The sequence below is a fragment of the Formica exsecta genome, unplaced genomic scaffold (assembly GCF_003651465.1).
Source record: "Formica exsecta isolate Colony F162 unplaced genomic scaffold, ASM365146v1 scaffold82, whole genome shotgun sequence".
NCBI lineage: Eukaryota > Metazoa > Arthropoda > Insecta > Hymenoptera > Formicidae > Formica > Formica exsecta.
Window position 1 is genome coordinate 1,653,585 of NW_021853592.1, and position 21,752 is coordinate 1,675,336.

The 21,752-nt window shown below is 28.7% G+C and overlaps 1 protein-coding gene across 1 annotated transcript in view; it reads right to left on the reverse strand.

Moving 5' to 3' along the window:
- Nucleotides 1–1,513: 1,513 nt before the first annotated feature.
- Nucleotides 1,514–21,752, reverse strand: part of LOC115244563 (putative mediator of RNA polymerase II transcription subunit 26) — an 80,258-nt gene continuing 60,019 nt past the window's right edge. The window contains exons 3-14 of the mRNA XM_029822286.1: nt 17,515–17,601; nt 12,697–12,951; nt 10,280–10,395; nt 7,657–7,870; nt 7,601–7,618; nt 7,406–7,564; nt 7,141–7,259; nt 5,990–6,125; nt 4,643–4,960; nt 4,237–4,329; nt 3,439–3,707; nt 1,514–3,190 (exon numbers count right to left, since the gene is read on the reverse strand). Of these exons, the coding sequence (XP_029678146.1) occupies nt 3,124–3,190; nt 3,439–3,707; nt 4,237–4,329; nt 4,643–4,960; nt 5,990–6,125; nt 7,141–7,259; nt 7,406–7,564; nt 7,601–7,618; nt 7,657–7,870; nt 10,280–10,395; nt 12,697–12,951; nt 17,515–17,601 (1,851 nt within the window). The 3' untranslated portion in view covers nt 1,514–3,123. The remainder of the gene's footprint in view (nt 3,191–3,438; nt 3,708–4,236; nt 4,330–4,642; nt 4,961–5,989; nt 6,126–7,140; nt 7,260–7,405; nt 7,565–7,600; nt 7,619–7,656; nt 7,871–10,279; nt 10,396–12,696; nt 12,952–17,514; nt 17,602–21,752) is intronic.

Below are 21,752 nucleotides of genomic sequence, written 5' to 3' on the forward strand. Positions count from 1 at the left end.
ACAAAACATATGTTTTCCTAAAATACCACAAGATGTATTATTAATATAATACAATATCTATATTATTTTTACATTGTAACTTATAAACCTATAGAATATATATTTGTATATTTACAAGAATATTATATATAAACAATAACTAAGAATATAAAAAACATTTATTAATTCATAAAAAAAAAAAGAAACGAAATCAGTTTGTTCAGATAAATTGTTAACAGATGTATCATCTTAATAGGCATTCATATATTCGCGTAAGAAATCGCGAAATTACCGTTGAATTTAATATGGAAGAATATATTTTTTGCTTTATACACAAAAATTTTTCATACTGATTTATTTGAAGGCCTACATTACAAATGCATTTTAACCAAAGATTATAAACATGTAATTATTCGATTTTGACGATCAAATTCAAGAACAATAAACGTATATATTTTGCAAAATATTTAGTTTTTTCCGCAACTGTCCAAATCTCCGTATCCGTCAAAATAATGTAAAAATTTCGAGGAGATTTCCGACAACACACAAGATTTTTTTCTGTATATCTAAAAACTTTAAAGTAATTTTTCTCTTTGTGTTTATTGATATGAATTATTTATAATAAATCATTGCAATAGTAATTAATCATATCTCTCTAAGCAGGATATTTTTGGCTAATAAAGCAGACATGCTATTAAAATAAATAGAAATGATTTCATATGGCATAACATTAATATATGTTTAAAAAATATTAAATTTGCACTTATGTGTTGTCTTGACTGTTCTGATATTACATTTTTTTGCTGTACGAAATGTTATATATGAAAACTGTATTGCATTATTGAAGAATCTTTATAATATTAATATAAAAATAAATTGTGTAATAAAATTCTGTTTTACATTTGTATAGGCCTAAAATGCATAGTACCACAAGTAGTAAAAATAGTCATTTTGATGTAATTTAATGTAATATCATTTTGATGTCATTTTGATGTAACTTTATGTCGAAATGATTATTTTTGCTATCTGGTGCTTAACATCTACAACTGTGTATAATGGATTTTAATAGTATTATAGTATAATATTCATCTCTCTCTGTGTGTGAGAACGTTATTATATGATTATAGATGCTTTGCACGTGTTTATCAGTCTATTGTATTCCATATTGGATGAAATGGAATGATAAACTTTCTTGCAGAAGGGACAACATAGAGATTGAAATATACTATGCAAAATAAATCAAATTTTTTATACTGTCATAGAAAGAAAATATAATATGTAATGCAACACACAAAATATATGTATGGGAGTCTAACTTTTTTCTCAGAAATTACATATGCAATGAATTGGAATTATATTGGAAAAATGGTCAATATATATCGTTAATTATTAGGTGATCAAAAAAGTTTGTACAATTTTTACAGAGAACGCAGCAGAAAGCCGCATAAAACTTGCTGGCCAGTTGATGGTTGAACAAATAATCATTACAAGCAATTAAAAATATGTATGTGCCTAATAAAAAATAAATGTGTACATTTTTTCAAAACTCCATGTATTAAAATAAAACATACAAAAATTACTGGCCATGATACATAATATAAAATATGCTACATAAATTCTCCTTCCACCTTCGGTCATTGCCCTAATATTATGAACAAAACATATATTGAACATAGTGCAGAGACTTATTTAAACCTGTCATGCTGCTTTCATTTGCTTGTACTGTGTTATTTGTTGATTATGTCATAATTATGATTTCTAAAAATTTAGAAATACAGTTGAGATAATTATATTTAAAAAACTAGTCTTTGTTTATTTCGCCAATGAATTATAGAAAACTGTGACATCACCTGTACAATATCAGAAAAGAAACATGTCTGTACAATTGGCACGCCTTGGTTGTTAGTAAGGAGTATCTGAGAGTATAAAAACGATGATTATCACTGACATCTAATAAGTGTGTGTGTGTGTGTGTGTGTGTGTATAAGCGTGTGTGTATAAATGCACTTATTCATAAATTACTCAAGTTGCAATACATTTGTTACAAATGAGGACCAGAGTAATTGGCCAGAGTATTGAATGAGTTTTTGAATAAGGCTTTTCAATAATTTACATTTCAAGTTTTCTTTCTAAGAAGAAACAATTTTACTTCACATCTCTTTCTCTGTCTCTCCTTACTTCTTCAATCTTTTCTTCTTTTTTCCTCTTTCTTGCTCGCTCGCTTATTGGCACGCATATACGGCACAAAACATCTGTATATTATTACCATATATTTGTATATTATGATCTATCAACCTTTTTAGTGTTGTATTTGCATTGCACAAATAGCTTTGACACTTGAAAAAGTTGTCATTTATCAACTTATATATACATGTATGCATATATACTTACATACATATACAAACATATATCTATATATTTATATACACAGGATAGGGGCATCTAATTTTATGGCTAAATTATTTTGTTATGTATGCAGTTATCGAAAAATATTTTTAACATAAGTTTCATAGTTTTAGGAGGAAAATGTAATGCGTATAATAGATTTCTTATAACATGCGTTTTTAACGATATTTTAACATTATTTTCATTTTTTAAATAAGATCATATATTTTTTTTATAATCTTATATATCGATTTATATAAATCGACTTTTCTCAATATTTCACAGATAAAAATATTAAGGTAGAATTATCAAAAAATTAATAATTAGAAGAGTGATAATTTTTATCTTAATACTTTCATGTGTAGAATGATGAAAAGAATTGATTTATGTAAGAAAGGATATATGATCCTATTAAAAAAATGGAGATAATGTTGACATATGATAAAAATCGCATGTAAAAAGACCTGTTTGCATAAATCATATTTTCCTTCTGAAATTATGAAACTTTTTTGGAAACCTCTTTCGGTAACTACATGCATAATAGAAATAATTTATATCATAAAGTTAAGTGGCCCACCCTGTTTATACATACATACATACATATATACATACATACATACATGTATATATGTGTGTGTGTATGTATATGTTTAAATATCTATTTCTATATCTTTATTTAAATATCTTACTTTACAAATTAATAATGGGCCATTATTATTGTGAGGCCATTAGTTGATGCTGTCATCTTTTGCAAAACACTTATTTAACTGTGGAATAGTTTTGTTGAGGATTTTGATTTGATGATACCCATGTGTTAAATACATCTCTGAAATAGATAATAAAATAGATAAATATAAAATAAAGAAAGAAGTTATAGATTAGAAGTATACAAATAATCTATAAATCAAAAATATATTGCAAAATATATATATTCTCTGAATATATCGTAACAAAATAGAGAATAAAAATATATAGCAAAATGTTTTAAAGCACAATTGCTCATTTCATGTTTCCTTCCATAAAATATAGAAATTAATCTAAAGTAGAAAAATTGAATATAATGCTCACGCAAACCTGCAATGGCTGACAACACATTCATTACTGCAATATTCGTCTTCCCATTCGTTATTGGATATAGCAGGGTTGGGACATCCTTGATGTATACAAGGTGATGGTCCTTGTCCCGTCATAGCCACTTGTGCATTCACTGGCGAGGAGCAACTCGACAAAGTTTCAGATTTAATCGATAAATCCTCTTTTATATACTCTGCTCTAGATGGACTCATATGTATCATTTGTTGCTGCTGTTGTTGTTGTACTTGCTGTACTTGTTGCTGAGATACCTATAAATATACTACCTTATAGAATATTGTAAAATATAATAAAAATGTAAAGGCATACAATTATTTCATTAAGACTATGCCATTAAGATTTAATTGTTTTATCATTACATTCAAGAAATATAATTTAATATGTATTAAAAGTATTTTAATATAATATAATATATATATCATAAGTATCATAAAGTACACGACTCATTAAGTCGTATCATATCAAGAGATACAACTGTGTATCGTATCAAATTCCTGTGTAACAATTTTACGCGAGGCGGACCATGATAGTTTTCCAGCAACGATACACTACATAGCTACATTATTCTATATGTTTTCTAGCAAGTTACGCAGATGATACAGTGTAACACCGTTCTCAACATAGAGTACACAATTGTAACACAGTATCACACTGCTCGACACAATAAAAACCCAAATACTTTGTAAAATGAAAAAGAAAAAAAATATTACAATCATTTCCAATTTCACAAAGAAGTTGTAAAATTATTTCAACTAGGGAAAAATATAAATCTACTTATACCTGCATGTATTGCTGTTGTGAGATCTGTTGTTGTATATGCTGCTGTTGTTGTTGCGTCATATGTGGTGGTACCATTACATTGCCCATTAAACCCTATAAAAAAACAATAATATAAAAGTAAAAAGTTTTATACAAACAATATTTTACTTATTATGTATAATTGCATGACAGACAAAACGACGATTGCTTTATTTAGAAGTGATGGATAATATGCTAATAAAATATTTATGTATTAGAATTTTTGCATGCAACATATTTCTTCTATAAAAACAAATATAAAATTACATGTATAGTTGTAAAAACAACGTACATGTAATAACATACGTTATAATTTTATCAAAAATATATCTATCTCTATTATGCATGTTTCTTTTAGAAATTCTATGTTATATTTGTTTAAAAATACCTGTTGTTGATGATTTCCTTGCATCGCTAAATGATGGGGTGATTTTTTATTAATAGCCATCTGCTGTTGCTGCTGCTGCTGTTGCTGTTGAGGCGACGAAGGTTGATGCTGGGGACTATAGATCTGATAAGTTACATTTCCTTGCGCATTGTTGCTGGCATAGCCCGTGTATCCACTGTATTGCATTTGTTGCTGTGGCTGTTGTACTTGTTGTTTCTGTTCATTTTCACCTGCTCCTTTGCTCACCAGCGATGCTCTGTATGCCGCGAGAGCTTTCAGATATTCCTTCTTAGCTGCCTCGGTTTTCTTTTTATAATACTACATAAAAATTTATGTTAATTTTCAGCAATTATAGCATTAAAATTTATTAAATCCATAATAATAATATCAATGACATTCATTGTAATTACAGAAAAATACTTGATATAATTATCAATGGTACCTAAAAATATGACTATTAAAATTGTAATACTTACATTTTTATGCTCAACATCCAATGCATCCCACATTGATGCAACAATCTTGGATACTTCACCAAAGCTGGCATTTGGATGTTTACCCTTAATCACTGCCTGAGTGTCTCTGAAGAAAAGGGCATATGCCGATACTGGTCTGAAAATCATAAAATGCCAACATATAAGATCTAGAAAAGTAATTGTATTTAAAATGCATATAATTTTTAATATTATGCTCTCATTAATAATAAAAAACATATATTATAGAACATATAATATTATGTTCTCATTAATATAAAAACATACATATTATACAATTATAATAATCCAAAAAAGAAAACATTCCAAAGACCGGAATCGCGTTCTTTCGTGATAATCTTATGATAAAATATTTTAATAATGTTTCAAAAATAGTTTTGTTTTGTTATTTTGCTTTGACGCATCTAATTATTTTATTATACTTAATTTTTATAAATACTTAATAAAATCATTCTTAATCGGATAAATAAAGCCGTCATCCACCGTACGGAAAGTTACGCGTCATCCAGATATGAATGACATAATAACAGTCAAAATATTAGTACGTATCCACTGTATTGCATTTGTTGCTGTGGCTGTTGTACTTGTTGTTTCTGTTCATTTTCACCTGCTCCTTTGCTCACCAGCGATGCTCTGTATGCCGCGAGAGCTTTCAGATATTCCTTCTTAGCTGCCTCGGTTTTCTTTTTATAATACTACATAAAAATTTATGTTAATTTTCAGCAATTATAGCATTAAAATTTATTAAATCCATAATAATAATATCAATGACATTCATTGTAATTACAGAAAAATACTTGATATAATTATCAATGGTACCTAAAAATATGACTATTAAAATTGTAATACTTACATTTTTATGCTCAACATCCAATGCATCCCACATTGATGCAACAATCTTGGATACTTCACCAAAGCTGGCATTTGGATGTTTACCCTTAATCACTGCCTGAGTGTCTCTGAAGAAAAGGGCATATGCCGATACTGGTCTGAAAATCATAAAATGCCAACATATAAGATCTAGAAAAGTAATTGTATTTAAAATGCATATAATTTTTAATATAATTTTTAATATTATGCTCTCATTAATAATAAAAAACATATATTATAGAACATATAATATTATGTTCTCATTAATATAAAAACATACATATTATACAATTATAATAATCCAAAAAAGAAAACATTCCAAAGACCGGAATCGCGTTCTTTCGTGATAATCTTATGATAAAATATTTTAATAATGTTTCAAAAATAGTTTTGTTTTGTTATTTTGCTTTGACGCATCTAATTATTTTATTATACTTAATTTTTATAAATACTTAATAAAATCATTCTTAATCGGATAAATAAAGCCGTCATCCACCGTACAGAAAGTTACGCGTCATCCAGATATGAATGACATAATAACAGTCAAAATATTAGTACTCATGCTGCAGTCTTTATATTTTTTTATTAAATAAATGTAGTGATTGAATGCTGACAATTGAAAATGATGATAAGCATTAAATGCCAGCTGAAAATGCTGAGTAGCAGCATGTCGTCTGCTATGAGCTCAATATGGCTGCCTTAATCAGGTGGAGGAACGACCAATCAGAAATCGCCATGCCGCACCCGCTTCTCTATTTATTTAGGATTCTAGATGGGAGTAGGCACCATATTGAAATTTATGCGCTTGTGCGCACGCATACTATACATATATTGAGACACAGTAATGTCTTACATCAAGTTATGCGCAGCAACAGCAAGAAGAACCGTATTGTATCTATACGCGAATCCCCCAGTTATTTAATTATTTGATTTATTATAATAAAAAATTATAATATAATATAAAATAAAATAATGCAATAATACATTATTAAAGATAAAAAAAGGAAGAAACATTGTATATGTAATAGTATTTTCGCAAATCTTTCATAGTCGCATGTCTTTGAAACGAGATTCTTCAAATTATATGCCAATTTAATTTTTTTATTATTGTATAAAAACAATATTGTTACTTACTTTTGTGGTTCGTTAGGATCTCTTTTCTTTTTTTTCTTTTGTGCTTTTGCTTTTCTTTGATTTTTCGCTCCAGCATCAGCCGCTTCTGGCGACGGTGGCTCACGCTTGATCACCGTAATCTGGAATAAAAAAATATTTAGGAGACTTCAAAGCGCGCGCTTGTTTTAGTAAAATGCCAAAAAATTTAGAAATTGCTATTTATTATTTATTGGCAAATTACGCGAGTAACAACTAGTACATAAATATCATATGTAATTTGACTTACCATCCCGGAATGCGGAGTGCTGTCATCGCTATCTTCACTGGTTGTAGTATTGTTATTTGTTTCCGTGATATTATTCACTTGCATAGCAGTCGGACTGCCTCCGGTCGGGCTTCTATATTGTATTTGTTGTTGTTGCTGTTGTTGTTGTTGCAGTTGCTGCTGGGAATGCATGTACTGTATATGTTGCATTTGAACTTGCTGCTGCTGCTGCTGCTGTTGTTGCTGTTGTAACATCAACAATTGTTGACCACACTTCTATATTGTATTTGTTGTTGTTGCTGTTGTTGTTGTTGTTGTTGCAGTTGCTGCTGGGAATGCATGTACTGTATATGTTGCATTTGAACTTGCTGCTGCTGCTGCTGCTGTTGTTGCTGTTGTAACATCAACAATTGTTGACCACTGTGTTGTTGTTGACGCGAAGAATTCATTGTTGCATATGAATCTTGGGAGCTGCCATATGCGGAGCTGTGAACAGATAAAAAAAAAATTTGCTTCTAAAATACTTTTTCTAGATAGAGAAGAGAGATAATTATAGTAGTAGAGATGTGACATAAGAAATTAAATCTGCTCACGAGTAATTTAGAATTGTAAATTAGACTGTTAATGCGAGTATTGTTGATTCTCATTATATGTTTATTCGTTATTGTTATGTTTTTCGAGATTCTCAAAACATAATCATAAATTTGCAAGTGATATCACAAACGTTAAATTTAATTCTCGGATAGAAAGAAAATGCAGACTATTCCTTCATGTACAGCGTTAAGATTTTAATTAAAAGTTTAAGAGCATTAATTGAGTTTGTGAATATATAATACAATGGCAAATCGCGACGTAAATCTTAACATTGAGAGCGAAGTTCAAAAGACGACGCTGCCAAAGAAGATAAATAAGTATATGGCTAAAGTATATTTTCACTATTTAAAGCTAATTGAATAACTTTTGAGATATAGTCGGGCTATGTCACGGATTATTTACGATCTACTCTATATTATTTGCCTTCTATACTCTTCCTAATTCGACTTGGTACTTATTTTCATTATCTTCCCTATCAGCTGAACATCGTTGTAAGATTTTATTTTTATAAATATAATATTATGCAGTAAAGAGACCGTAACTTTATGATATTACAATGTTGTAATATCATAAAGTTAATAATATCGAAAAAAATTCGTTGAAAAATAAGTTTCCAATTTTTTTTTCTTTATTTGACGCCGCTTTGTATTTCGTAATAAAGTTTCTTTTTAATATTTTATGGAATTTGCGCTAATTATGTTTATAATTGTTAAGCTATAGTCACACACACAATTATCGTTGCATATTATTAATTGTTGATGCTATCTCTGTTCATCTGTTTACGAAGTTTGTTTATACATCTCACTACATAATACAACATTCTATATAAGAGCTTGATTAGTCTATGCGTCATGTTATGCACATAAGATAATTGCACGTAGATAACTCTTGGCAATATATTTGCTTTGATTCATGGAATTGATGATAGCGCGTGTATAAGTCTAATATTTTTATTCAATGCATTTTTCTCTCTCTAATCAGATTGATTACAGTGTACAAGATGCAGTGTATATATATAATTCGATAATTATAGTATGCTTACTTGATACTCTGAGATATCTCTGAACAAAGAGCGAAGAATTAAAAAGATATCCTGTCATCTTTCCATTTCGGAATACATTAGTTCACTAAAAAAAGATCTCGACGATCTAAATTGCAATCGTACGATTACGTAATAACAGGTTCTGATTTGGTATTATATAATTACAGGTTTTTTTTATATAAATATTCTCGCATGTTTAGAGGTTGAAGTAATTCTTCGAAGTGGATTCAGTATACATAATTTTAATTGAATATTATGAAAACTGCACGATATATAAAAAAATATTTTAAACAAAAGTTTTATGACTTTTTATATACTTCATAGCTATATATTTAGAGTTTTCGAAAACATTATATTTTTCAACATATTCATATCTTTCATTATTATTTTCGCAAATTTTAAAATTTGTATTACATCAAAAAACAAAGAGTATTTATCGATAAATCTATTCATGTATGATAATATTACTTTCCGAAATTGCATTTTTGAGGAGTGAATTTTAAACCTCGTGTTATAGTTATGCACCGCGCCTATGTCGCACGATACGCGATAACGCGCGGGGCTTCTCTTCTCTGCTTGTCTTACATATTATTATACTGTAAAATGATCACAAGATAAATATTTCTAATTGTGCATAATATACGATGTATTATAAGTACGGCGATTAAAATTGGCTTTTGAAATTGCTGCGAAACAACATGCAATAACAAAGTAAGACAAACTTCTATAATTTGGAGTTATGCAAATAGTACGCCGCGATAAGGCATGATGCTTCCCTTATATATCACACACAAGGAAATATATCGCTAATTTAATGCTATCTTCTATTCGTAGAATTTTCGCCGAATTTCCCAAGTTATAAGATTGCATATGATTCTTCTTTTTTCTGGATTCTAATAATTTTACAAAATTTTTCAATCATTGTTCTATCTTTATATTTAAACTATGTACTCTTTCGTATCTTTTTCTACTGTTACTAGTATTTGTTTGAATATTTTCTGCATAGAAACTTATAGATTATAGATTTCTTCAAGAGGCGTAAGAGATTGTTGTTAATATTTCTTTATTGACAATATTTAATGTATGTACTTTTGACTAACAAATTAATTATTTCACGATTTCGATTAACTAATGACATTTCTTGATTCTTTATGTATTATTGTGCAGATGATTAAAAAATGAATTGAAACGTGATTATGTTAATTTGTCTCGTTTTATATATGTGACTAAATATTCGGAGATTTTTTAATCATATTTACCTGACATTAATTTGTTGCATCGAATGTTCTTGCTGTAAATAGAGTTGTTGCTGGTATCCATTAGCATCCAGATTCAGATTATCTGGTGATTGCTGCATACCATTACCTTGCATCATCTATAATAATTTAACATACATAAAATGCTAATAATACTAATACATAAAACAGAACTACATTATTTATAAAAAAAACTTTTAATTATCATCGGTTCGATAATATTATTCAATTTTTTTTACTTTTAATTTAAATATGCATAATAAAAACATCAGCTATGTAATTATTCAAAACATACAACATTTTTTTTGATGATATTAATATAAATATCATGGTTGAAAATCATTAAAAATCATCACGAGAATTAATTTCCTCGAAGTTTTTTCTCTCCGATAAAGATCATAGAATTTCTACTGTGTGTGTGTTTGAATATTTCTGTATCTCTTCATCTTGAAGTTAAAGGGAGAGAGAGAAAAGACACGATGAGTGTACATCTAAAAATAATGTCTTGAACGTTACATGAATAATGCTCGAACGCGGAAGTTGTTAAATGGTCGATACATCATTCCGACATTTTTTTCCATATCTCCAACGCGTAATAGCGTGTGTATATTATTATGCGTTGTTAAACGTAGTACACATCTGCGTACACACTATCTATGAACAGTTTGTAGATGATATCCACAATCACTATCCACGAATTGTGTAGCAACAACAGGCAATGTTTTCCATCCATATTTACAATTAATTGTTATGTTCCCAAAAAAATTTTAAATTGTTTGATTTGAAAAAATCATATTTTTTTACCTTTATAGACTATATAAATATTTCGTATGTAGATAACGTCTATTATATTTTCGCTCGAAATAAAAGAACACTAGACAAAAATCTATAAATTGAGATGTGTCTGCAAACAAATCCTTTTACATAAAGTATTTTTTAACCAAACCTTAAGAGTTTATTTTAATTATGAAGAAGGCAGTAAAAATATTTTCGGGGTCAAACAGAGTTTCCCTTAAATTTTGTTAAAGGCACATAACGAGTAAATGAACGAAAAACACTATCCATACAATACTCAATGTATAAATCACGTTATTCACACAAACGCAACTATATGTGAACTAAAATGGCTTTTCGACTCAACTTCTCAAACCTCTAAACCATTTGCCCTTATCAGCAACCTTATCAGACTTAATACCAATACCATATATATATATATATATATATATATATATATATATATATATATATATATATATATATATATATATATATATATATATATATATATATATATATATATATATATATATATATATATATATATATATATATATATATATATATATATATATATATATATATATATATATATATATATATATATATATATATATATATATATATATATATATATATATATATATATATATATATATATATATATATATATATATATATATATATATACGGTCCCCATCCCGATCTTTGCTTCTTCCTCTATCGCTATAACGATTCCAGTCTCTATCCTTACTATCATCTCTGAAGCCACTTTTTTCTTTAAATCCTTTATCATTGTTGTCTCTTTCGCGCCATGCACCAGGCTTGTTATCATAATCATGTCCTATTTAATACAAGAATATATTTTCTATTATAAAGTTGATTCCTAAAGAATATTTTTAATTTTCATTTGTAAATGTACAATTTAGAATACACACACACACACACACGCACACGCACGCACGCGCACACACACACACACACACACACACATATTCTTTAGACACACACACATATATATATATATACACACACACACATACTATGGTATGGACATCATTAACGATTGCGTTTGTTTGGTGCTACAAGTGCTGGAAGTGTTTGACCAATCGTGACAAAGATTTTTTTTAATTAATTAATCAAACACTCTCAGCACTTGTAGCATAAAAATGAAGCATATGTATTGTTCGCAGATTTTATACATAGGTATATACTAAACTTTACAGATTTTTATTTAATATTTTCCACTTCGTGCAAGACAATAGACATTGTTCGTGTATAAAATATTTATCCGCGTACTCAAGTATTGCTTGTGTACATTGCTCGCGAATATACATCTGTGAGAAATGTATGTATGTATATAAGTGCATATTAGGCGTAAAAAGCTTCTCATTTGATAAAAAAATTTTATGTAAGAGAGAATTTGTGTTTGCACATCTTAACTAAGAACACATCTTAAGCCTACAAACTTTTTGTCTGATATTTTTCATTTTGAGCGAAAAGCAACGAACACTATACGCATACAAAATATGTGTTCGTGTACGTTGCTAATTTGATAAATAAGTACGTACAGGAATATATGTATGTAGGTATATATTAAATTTTACGATTTCAATACCTGTCGAATCGTCATTGAAGCATACCTGTGGCTGACCATATGCTTGCATGGAGTCGTGTTGTTGATGTTGTTGTTGATGCTGTTGTTGATGCTGTTGTTGATGTTGATGTTGCTGTTGCTGTTGCTGTTGCTGTTGATGTTGCTGTTGTTGTTGATGTTGCTGTTGCTGTTGATGTTGCTGTTGTTGTTGATGTTGCTGTTGTTGTTGTTGCTGATGCGAATGAGGATGGATGGTTGGTATATCAAAGTCCTCATCACCGAAACTCGGTGTATGAAACGTCTGAAACAAATAAATTATAAATTTGATCGTTACAAACTCCATAAAAAGCAAAAAGTACATATATTGCCTTATAAAATAAAATATGTTTGCAGATTTGCAAACAACTTTCCCTCCTTAGCAAGATATTGTTAATGAAAAGATATTTCTTTTGGTTCCTTCTTCTTAACATTAACGATCGAAACAGAGATAAAAATAAAAGGGAGAAGACCTTTCCTTCCTTTTCAACGAAAATGAGAAATCGATGTATAATATATATATTTAAAAAAAAAAAAAAAATGTAATCAGAGAATCAATTTTAACTGTCCTTTATATAACGGATGATAAATAGCATTATATCGTTCAGAATCCTTTTAGCAATTTATTCTCCTTCACAAAGGGGAAGAAAAATTAATTTATCATAATGTACGCGTGATGGTAGAGGGAATAAAAGTTTTAAAATTGAATTTAATAGTATCAGGAAGAATATTTTCCTTTGAAGAAATATGCCTGTCTCTCGATTGTCGATGTAGCTATAATACAGATAGGGGAAATGGGAATAAGATGGCGACTTTAAGGTATATCGATTTTTCATTATTTCTATGATAACGTAAAAATAATAATCTATTTTTTTCAGATTCACTAAAGCTTTGTTTATCATTTGTAATAATTGAAAAATTGATAAATAAATTAAAATTTTTTCAAATTTAGATTTTTTAAAGGCGTGACAATTTCGTCATCGTATTCCTATATGCAGATAAGATGACTTTTAGACAAAAAGCCGAGCTTTAAGTTAAAAATTGATTTTTTTATAACAAAAAATTTATTGTAATAAGCTTTTTATATTATTTTGATATAATATTTAAAGATACAAATAAAAAAAAAATAGAACACGAAATATTTATATGACTCCAAAAATTACTAAAATATTAAAACAAAAATAATTATTAATTATTTAGAAGCATTTAAAATCAATTTAAATATCAATTTAAATCAAATATTTATTACAGTCACTACATTTATTTGTATCAAAAAATGTTATATGTAAAAAATAAAATGTGGAAAATATTAATACGTTATTATATGCATTTTCAGCTATACTATACAGTGATTTCATAAAGATAGTGAAAGTTTTTACTATAATTATGTAATTCGCTATGAACAAACACTAAAAAACTACACACATACGGGTACATTCAACATATATTTTTTATTATATTGTCTATTTTCGTTGACAGATTAAAATTAAACAAGAAATTATTTACAAAAGCCTCTAAGTTGAGCATCATTCTCGTCATCCGTTATTATTTTACAAAAATTAATAATTCGATATCTTATCTATTTGATCATGTTACTCCCCTTTCCTCTATTTCCCACGTCTCCGTCCATTTTATTTTATTAAATATCCACATTATTAAAGTATTGTAAAGTGCTTAAGTGACGATTCAATAGTGTTGATTCAGTATCTGAATAACTGCATCATGTAATTCACGTGATCGTGTGATGCAATAGAACGAGGCAGTCGTTGCATAAATCAGATTTATACATGCCATTAACTGTTTTATTGCAACCTATTCCGCGGATCGTTTATCGCAAAATTCATTTTATGTTTACGTGCTCGTGAGACTATTACTCGCGATACTCATGGTGGAATTATGATCTAATTCGTATGCAGTGCCCTAATCATTACGCCAAACTACCACGAAAACCGAGCATTTTCGATTATTTACAATACAAAATTATCGTTAATTAAATGTTTATCGACATTTCATTGTGCCCAATGCCGTTGGACACTTTACGCTTTATCATCGCCCGTTTTTGCTTCCACTTCTAACATTGATATTAAATTCGCAAAGCATATCAAATCGCAGGTAAATGCAGAATTAGAGGAAGAAAAGAGGTAAAGAAGGATAGTGATAGTTTGGGACTATTGATGAAACGCGCGAAGCACGAAGAAATATCATCCTTCCTTTCGTCGTCCTCGTCGTCGTCGTTGTCATCGTCGTTTTTCTTTTCCTCGCTGTGAACTAAACTCGTTCCGCCATCTCGTTAAAACTTGTGCGCGACTCTCACAACTTGGTTCTTCTTTCTGAAGAAATATTATTTAGATGGTTTCCTGGTTATGCAACTCACGCTTCCCCTCCTCTTCTATATAAATTGCATATTATTTCAATACAGATTGTGTGCAATAAATTCTTTCGTATATACAATGTTCAAAGTAAAAGTAATATTAGACAGAAACAAAACGTTAGCACTCTTGTAACATTAAAAAAGAAAGTTTAAAAATAAAAATTGATAGCTATTAGAATATCAATCATCATTGAAAGCGTAAAATTATATGATTGCGAGTGTCTTAGAAATTGATAGTATAGAAATAAGAGATCAGCTGCGGAGAAAAAAGCAAATATCTTGATGTCGATACGAGAGATTGCTATATATTGTGAATTAATAAATATAATAGAAAAAATGCGATTGAACAAGCAACAATGAAAAAAAGTCTAAAAATACATAAATTCTATTGTTATAAATTATTCTACGGGAATATTAGGACATTTCTTATCAACCAATCTACTATGTCTAATATCGCAAAATTGAAATGAAAAAATTTAAACAACGCTAAACAACAAAATTAAATTTTGATGGTTATTTATTGCAGATTGGCAATTACCAGGCGTTTAGATTGAATTGGGCGACAGGCGACTGATTGAATGAGTTTCTACATTCGCTCGGAACATGACTGCGTTCACTAACTTTCCATGTGTGCTCTCTATTCTATTCTCATATATATTTTTTACACAAATATATTCTTTTTATCATGATCGCGATATACGATTAGACCACAGGTCTAATTTATTCTAAATTCGTTACCGTAAAAAATGCGCTACGAAAGCAGATTATTTTGAATCATATAAGCGTAACCGGCCATTAAATTAAATTGCAATGCTAATCTAGTTTTTTAGTCAAAATAGTTTAAATGAGAAGAGAAATCGGAAAATGTATAAATCGACAATAAAAAAGTAAAACACTTTGTCCGGATTCTCTTAAGCGATCGTTTAATGGCGTTCCATTAAATTAGACGTATTTAAACAAAATCGCTTTGCAAATCAAATAGTCAAAATCAAAGCTCTTAATAAAGAATCTCTTAATGATGAAATAAAAGAATTAATTTAAAAAAATTTTGATGGAAATAATACCGAATTATTTTTATTCTAATGAAATTAAAACGATTAACTTGTCTATTAAATTTGATATTTCGTAATTGATTGTCAATATTCACTCCACTTAAATTTGATATTTTGTAATTGATCGCCAATATCTGTTCTATGTGGAGAATAAACTGCCGAGGGCATATACGTTCGAAACATTACTAGGTATTGTTTTTATTTTATTTTTTATTTTATTACTTTCAAGTTATTTTTAATTTTAAAAGGTGGGCTTTATATTGAACATTTCTTGGACGTTGTGATGAACATTACGTTAAATATTTCATAGCAATTCCTCGTAACTGGATATTACTGTATGACATTATTCAGTATTAATGGGCGAGAGAGTGGTTTTTTTTTTTAAATATCTTTTCATCTTTTTTTGAGCAATCTGCTATTTTTGCAAGACGTAAAAATGCAGGCATTTTTTCTTAGGCATTACTAATGGATATAACAAAAGCATTACATTAAAGAATATAGAAAAGTACAATAATCGAGCATTACTAGATATTATTAAATAATAGATATACACATTTTTTATCAACGGTTTACACATTTCTCAGTTTCACCTCCTATTTTTTTTTCTTATGGCTCATTATTATTTTCATACATCCATACATCTTTTTTTCAACCGCTCATCATTATTTTCATTGAACTGGCCCACTGACTTATAAGACAGATTCCGTTATTTCAATTTCCATTTTGTATCTCACTTATATGTCGTAATTACAGTTTCGGATGAATTGCTTAATTTTCATGCATTATATAAATGATTTCTCTTCTTGCGAAATAAGCAATGCAGTTGATATATGTATATAATTGATAATAAAAAAATAAGCTGGCGCTATAGATTATGCGCGTATTCGCAAAGTGTGATTCGCGAGTTATGTAGTTCACAAATAATAGAGAAAAATTGTAAAGAAAAATTTCGTCAAATTCGCATTCATGATTCGTCATTCACGTTAATTTGCCACCGGTGCAGTTTTTCAATAAATTCAAAGGGCATGAATCAGTGCATTCGATTTGTGGTTTGTATGGATCATGTTGTGAAGTAAGAAATCAAAATAAAGACATTGTGTCATTTATATTTTATTGAAATTAGACGGAAGCACCTGCGTAAATGCTTGTGGAAACATCGCGATAAATTACACTATGTTCACTACGATGACAAATCACGAATCACGAATGATTAACTACGGCTCGCGCGAATAAATGGAGAATCACAATAGCAAAGAACGAATTTCAGTAAAATTCACGAATTATGAATCGAGAAACGCGCATAGTCTAGCGCCAGATATATGTATATAGAAAAATGAAAATAATCTTTCAGTTACTCTAATATAAATAAAATTGCAAGCTATCGATAAACAAGCGATTAACTCACTTGGTCAGACATATTGTAGCTGTCGTGATGATACGAGGTCTGATGATGTTGCGGAATGTTTAAAGATAAGTCGAGATTGTCGTTTCTCTGTAACCAAAAGAAATCAGAATTATTTAATAACTGCCATAATCAATAATAGCTATTAAATACAGTTAAATTTTTGTATATACAATATCTCTTATTATCAATATCATTATATTTTATTAAATAGAGTTAAAAATTCTTGTATATACAAAATTCTCTTATTATCAAATATCACCATATTTTTAAAATTCTTAATATTTTCTCGCATGAATTTTTATATTTACTATGCAATTATGTGATCATGTATAAAGTAAAAAAGTAAGTAAAAGAAGATAGCGTAATATTTTTATATTTTTATTCTGTGCATATATATTATGTAATAAACTTGTATTATAAACTTTATATAAGAAACAGAAATAATATAATAAATATATAGTTGTATAAGTTGCATATCTGAGAAATATTTAAAAAATACGCACTATATATATAATGTATATGTTATGTATACATAATACATAACACGCGCGTGTGAACGTGTATATATTTCTTTAGCATTTACTTTTACTCCATTGAATTATCATGTGTCGATCCAACAACTGAACATCATCGCAATATCACATTAACGATCAGAATGCGCGACGGAATTTCAGAAAAGCATATATTCGTAATCAAGATAGTTGCAAGTGAGTTATGCCAATGGGCAATGTTTGACATTTCATAGTAACGGCCAGATGTTAGGAAGGCGTTACCGCGTTTCACCGAATACAGCAGCCACGGAATGAGAACAATGCAATGGACATAGTTATCTCCGTTCCTCTTGAGGAATTTAACGTGTGTACATGTCGTACACACACACACACATATATATGTAATCTTTTAAAAAATATTCTTAAATCAACGAAAATATATCGAAACAAATATTAATCGATATAATAATACCTATTAGTCTTTATGTCGTTTATTTTAATTTTATTTATCGCTTCTTTTATGTACATAAATAAAATAATGCAACATGATCAAAATATTTAAATCATCGATTATTATTTATTATTTGAATTAGTCTTACGTATGGCGTAAGAGAATACAAGCCGTCAAATCGAGAGAAAGTTACGTACTTAAAACATGTCTCGCTGTCATGAGCTTCATGTTATGTTACATAATAACAGAACATATAGAGAATATATAATTTTTATTAATCTAAATATGTTAGATTCAGGCTTTTTATACATCGCTATGCAATAATGAATGTGAAAGTGCAAGTTACGTGATAAACTTCAAGATACCTTACAGATACCAAGACAGCTTCAAGATAGAGTAAAGTTTAAACTATTAATATATGAAATATAATGCTCTTTGGGGAATAATTAATTTCGGTTTTTGTTGTTATATGAAATAATGCATAACAATATATTTATTATTGATTTATCGATATTTTTTATTGTATCAGTATGTAGTCTCTTTTTCACATCTATTATTAGTTTACAAAAATCAATGCATCGCACAAGTATTATCATTACAAAATTCGTTAGTTTCGTGCGACATTTCCACAATCTTTTGCCTTTCACAAATTTCTTATTTTTTAATTAAAAATAATCTTATTTCATAGTTAAATAATAATAGTTAAATATTAATAATAAGATTTATATTAATAATTAAAATTGATTTTTCATCGCTTAATTATCAATTAGAAAATAATTGTCAATGTTGAATCTAATAAGCATATAATGAATTGTTACTATGCAATTCAATCTTGAATTGAACAAAAATAACATTTTTATGAAGACAATAAAAGAAAATAGGAAAAAGATTTCTGCCATAAAATGCAAAATTGTACCGAAGTATATAATAAATATTGCATTGATGCACGTTCGGACAGCATATGTCGTGCTGTAACAATGGAAAATGTATATACACGTAAACGATATGTGCACACGAGTGACCAATAAATCCCTTTTACATATCCTTTTACATAAATTGCTTTTTCTAGTTATTTATCATAAAAATATTAAAATATAAAATCATAAGAGATATATTTTGATATAAGATATAATTTTATTTTATATTTTTATGTACAGGATAACGAAAGGAATATATTTACACAATATATATATATATATAATTTCATATAAAAATATAAGTAGATTTATTAAGAAACATGATTGTGTCTCGCACCAAGTCACGCGCAATTGCAAATCATATATCTATACATGAGCCGTCCAACTAAGATAGCTTAGATTTTAGATTATTGAATCTCTCAATAACGGCTAACAATAAGTCGACCGATTTCTTAATACACTGGAACCTCTTAATAGCGCGCGGTTCGGGTCCGTGAACGTAATAGCGAGGTTATCTCCACTTCACTCAGAAACCGTGAAATTCCATAGCAGTATTGTTTCGTCTACATATTATTACCCAGCACACCGCCGGGAGAAAGGACTTATGATAACATCAACAATGCACAGATTCGCGTTATTACAAAATTATCAAATAAAATTATATTTACGATACTTGTTATATCACATCAAAATAGTAGTTATTTATTATTAATAAATCATCAACGCAGTATTTCTCCCAGACAAGTTTTTACTATGTAAAAAAAAATCAATCTCTATTCCTCGTAAATGTATCTTACATACAATCCTTCCCGTTTATAAAGAAATGATCTATTCCGTAAATAAATCTTCTTTTTACAGTCAGTCTTATAAAAAAAGCATCAAAAAATAATTTATTTCATAAATAACTTTGCATACAGATCAGTCAGAACGCTGCTGAGAGGTGATATTGATTTCTATTACATTGAAGGTATCTTGCATTGAAAGATAGGTTCTATTCTTATAAGAATATAAGAATTTCATCAATTAAATTTATTTCTGTTTTCTCCGCAGTTATACAATATAAGTTGTTTTGTAATAATAAAATGTTTTCTTGCTACTTTTGAAAAAAAACGTTCTTTCATTGCAAATCTATTGTGCAAAGTTTGTTCTGTAAAAAAATCTTGCATACAGTTTTTACTGCTTCTAAAGGAATAATATTTTCTCTATACGAATCTTGCATGCAGATTAACAAGAGACAGAAAGAAAGAATAAGTGAAGAAGGTAGAAAGGAAGAGAAAAAGAGAAAAAAAGATAGAGATGGAGAGAGGGTAAGAGAAAAAAGGAGAGTAGGGAGAAAGAGAGAAGAGGAATGGAGGGAGAAAGGGAGGAGGGAGAAAGAGAGAGGGGAGATAAAGGAGAGGGTAAAAAGGGAGAGGGAGAAAAAGAGGGGGAGAGAGCAAAAGGGGAGGGTGAGGAGAGAGGAAGGAAAGAAGGGGAGAGAAAGGAGAGGGACTAAGAGGGAAAAAGAGAAGAAACTCTTAAATAAACTCTGCTTGCAAATCAGCAAAAACACTTTTAAGTGATGCAATCTAATTTAATTCTTATTGATTCTATGTTTCCCTAATTTGTCTTCAAAACGTTAATGAAGTACTTTAATATACTTATTATAAGATAAATAAAATGAAATGTATTATAAGATTTCATTTAACTAATCTAGATATATGCATCTACACAAAATTAATATTTACTTCTGTATTGTAATGATTGTTGAGATATAAGTATTACACACACACATACACAAATAAAGCTAAGATATAAAGCTAGGATATACTCTCACATGCACACGTATACATTTGACACGAGAAACAATTATACATATATTATATTTAGCATATCCTTAATTTTATTCGTAATATTTGTATCTCAAGTAACATTACAGTACAATAAAGGAATAGATGTTAAAGCATATAATTTGTGCTTCATTACACATTCTGCTGATTTACACGCAACATTCGTTCACGGAGTAGATTATTCCTTTGAAAGCAACAAGAGAATATACAATTTATTTACGGAATAAACTTTGCAAAATGGATTGTCCTCTCAAAAGCAGCAAGAAAACATTGTACCATTACAAAATAATTTTATTGGCTATACAAATATATAGAATCTGCTCTTACGTGCAAGATAACTCGTGAAATATATGCAGGATATGTTTACGGAATAAACTGATCCTTTGAAAACAAGGACTGCATGTAAGATATATTTATAGAATATATTATACCTTTAGAAACAATAAGAATTACATGCAGGATTTGTTTATAGAATAGATTAGTCCTTTAGAAACAAGGATTGTATGCAAGATGCATTTACGGATTTATTTAACATTTGAATTTTATCTCT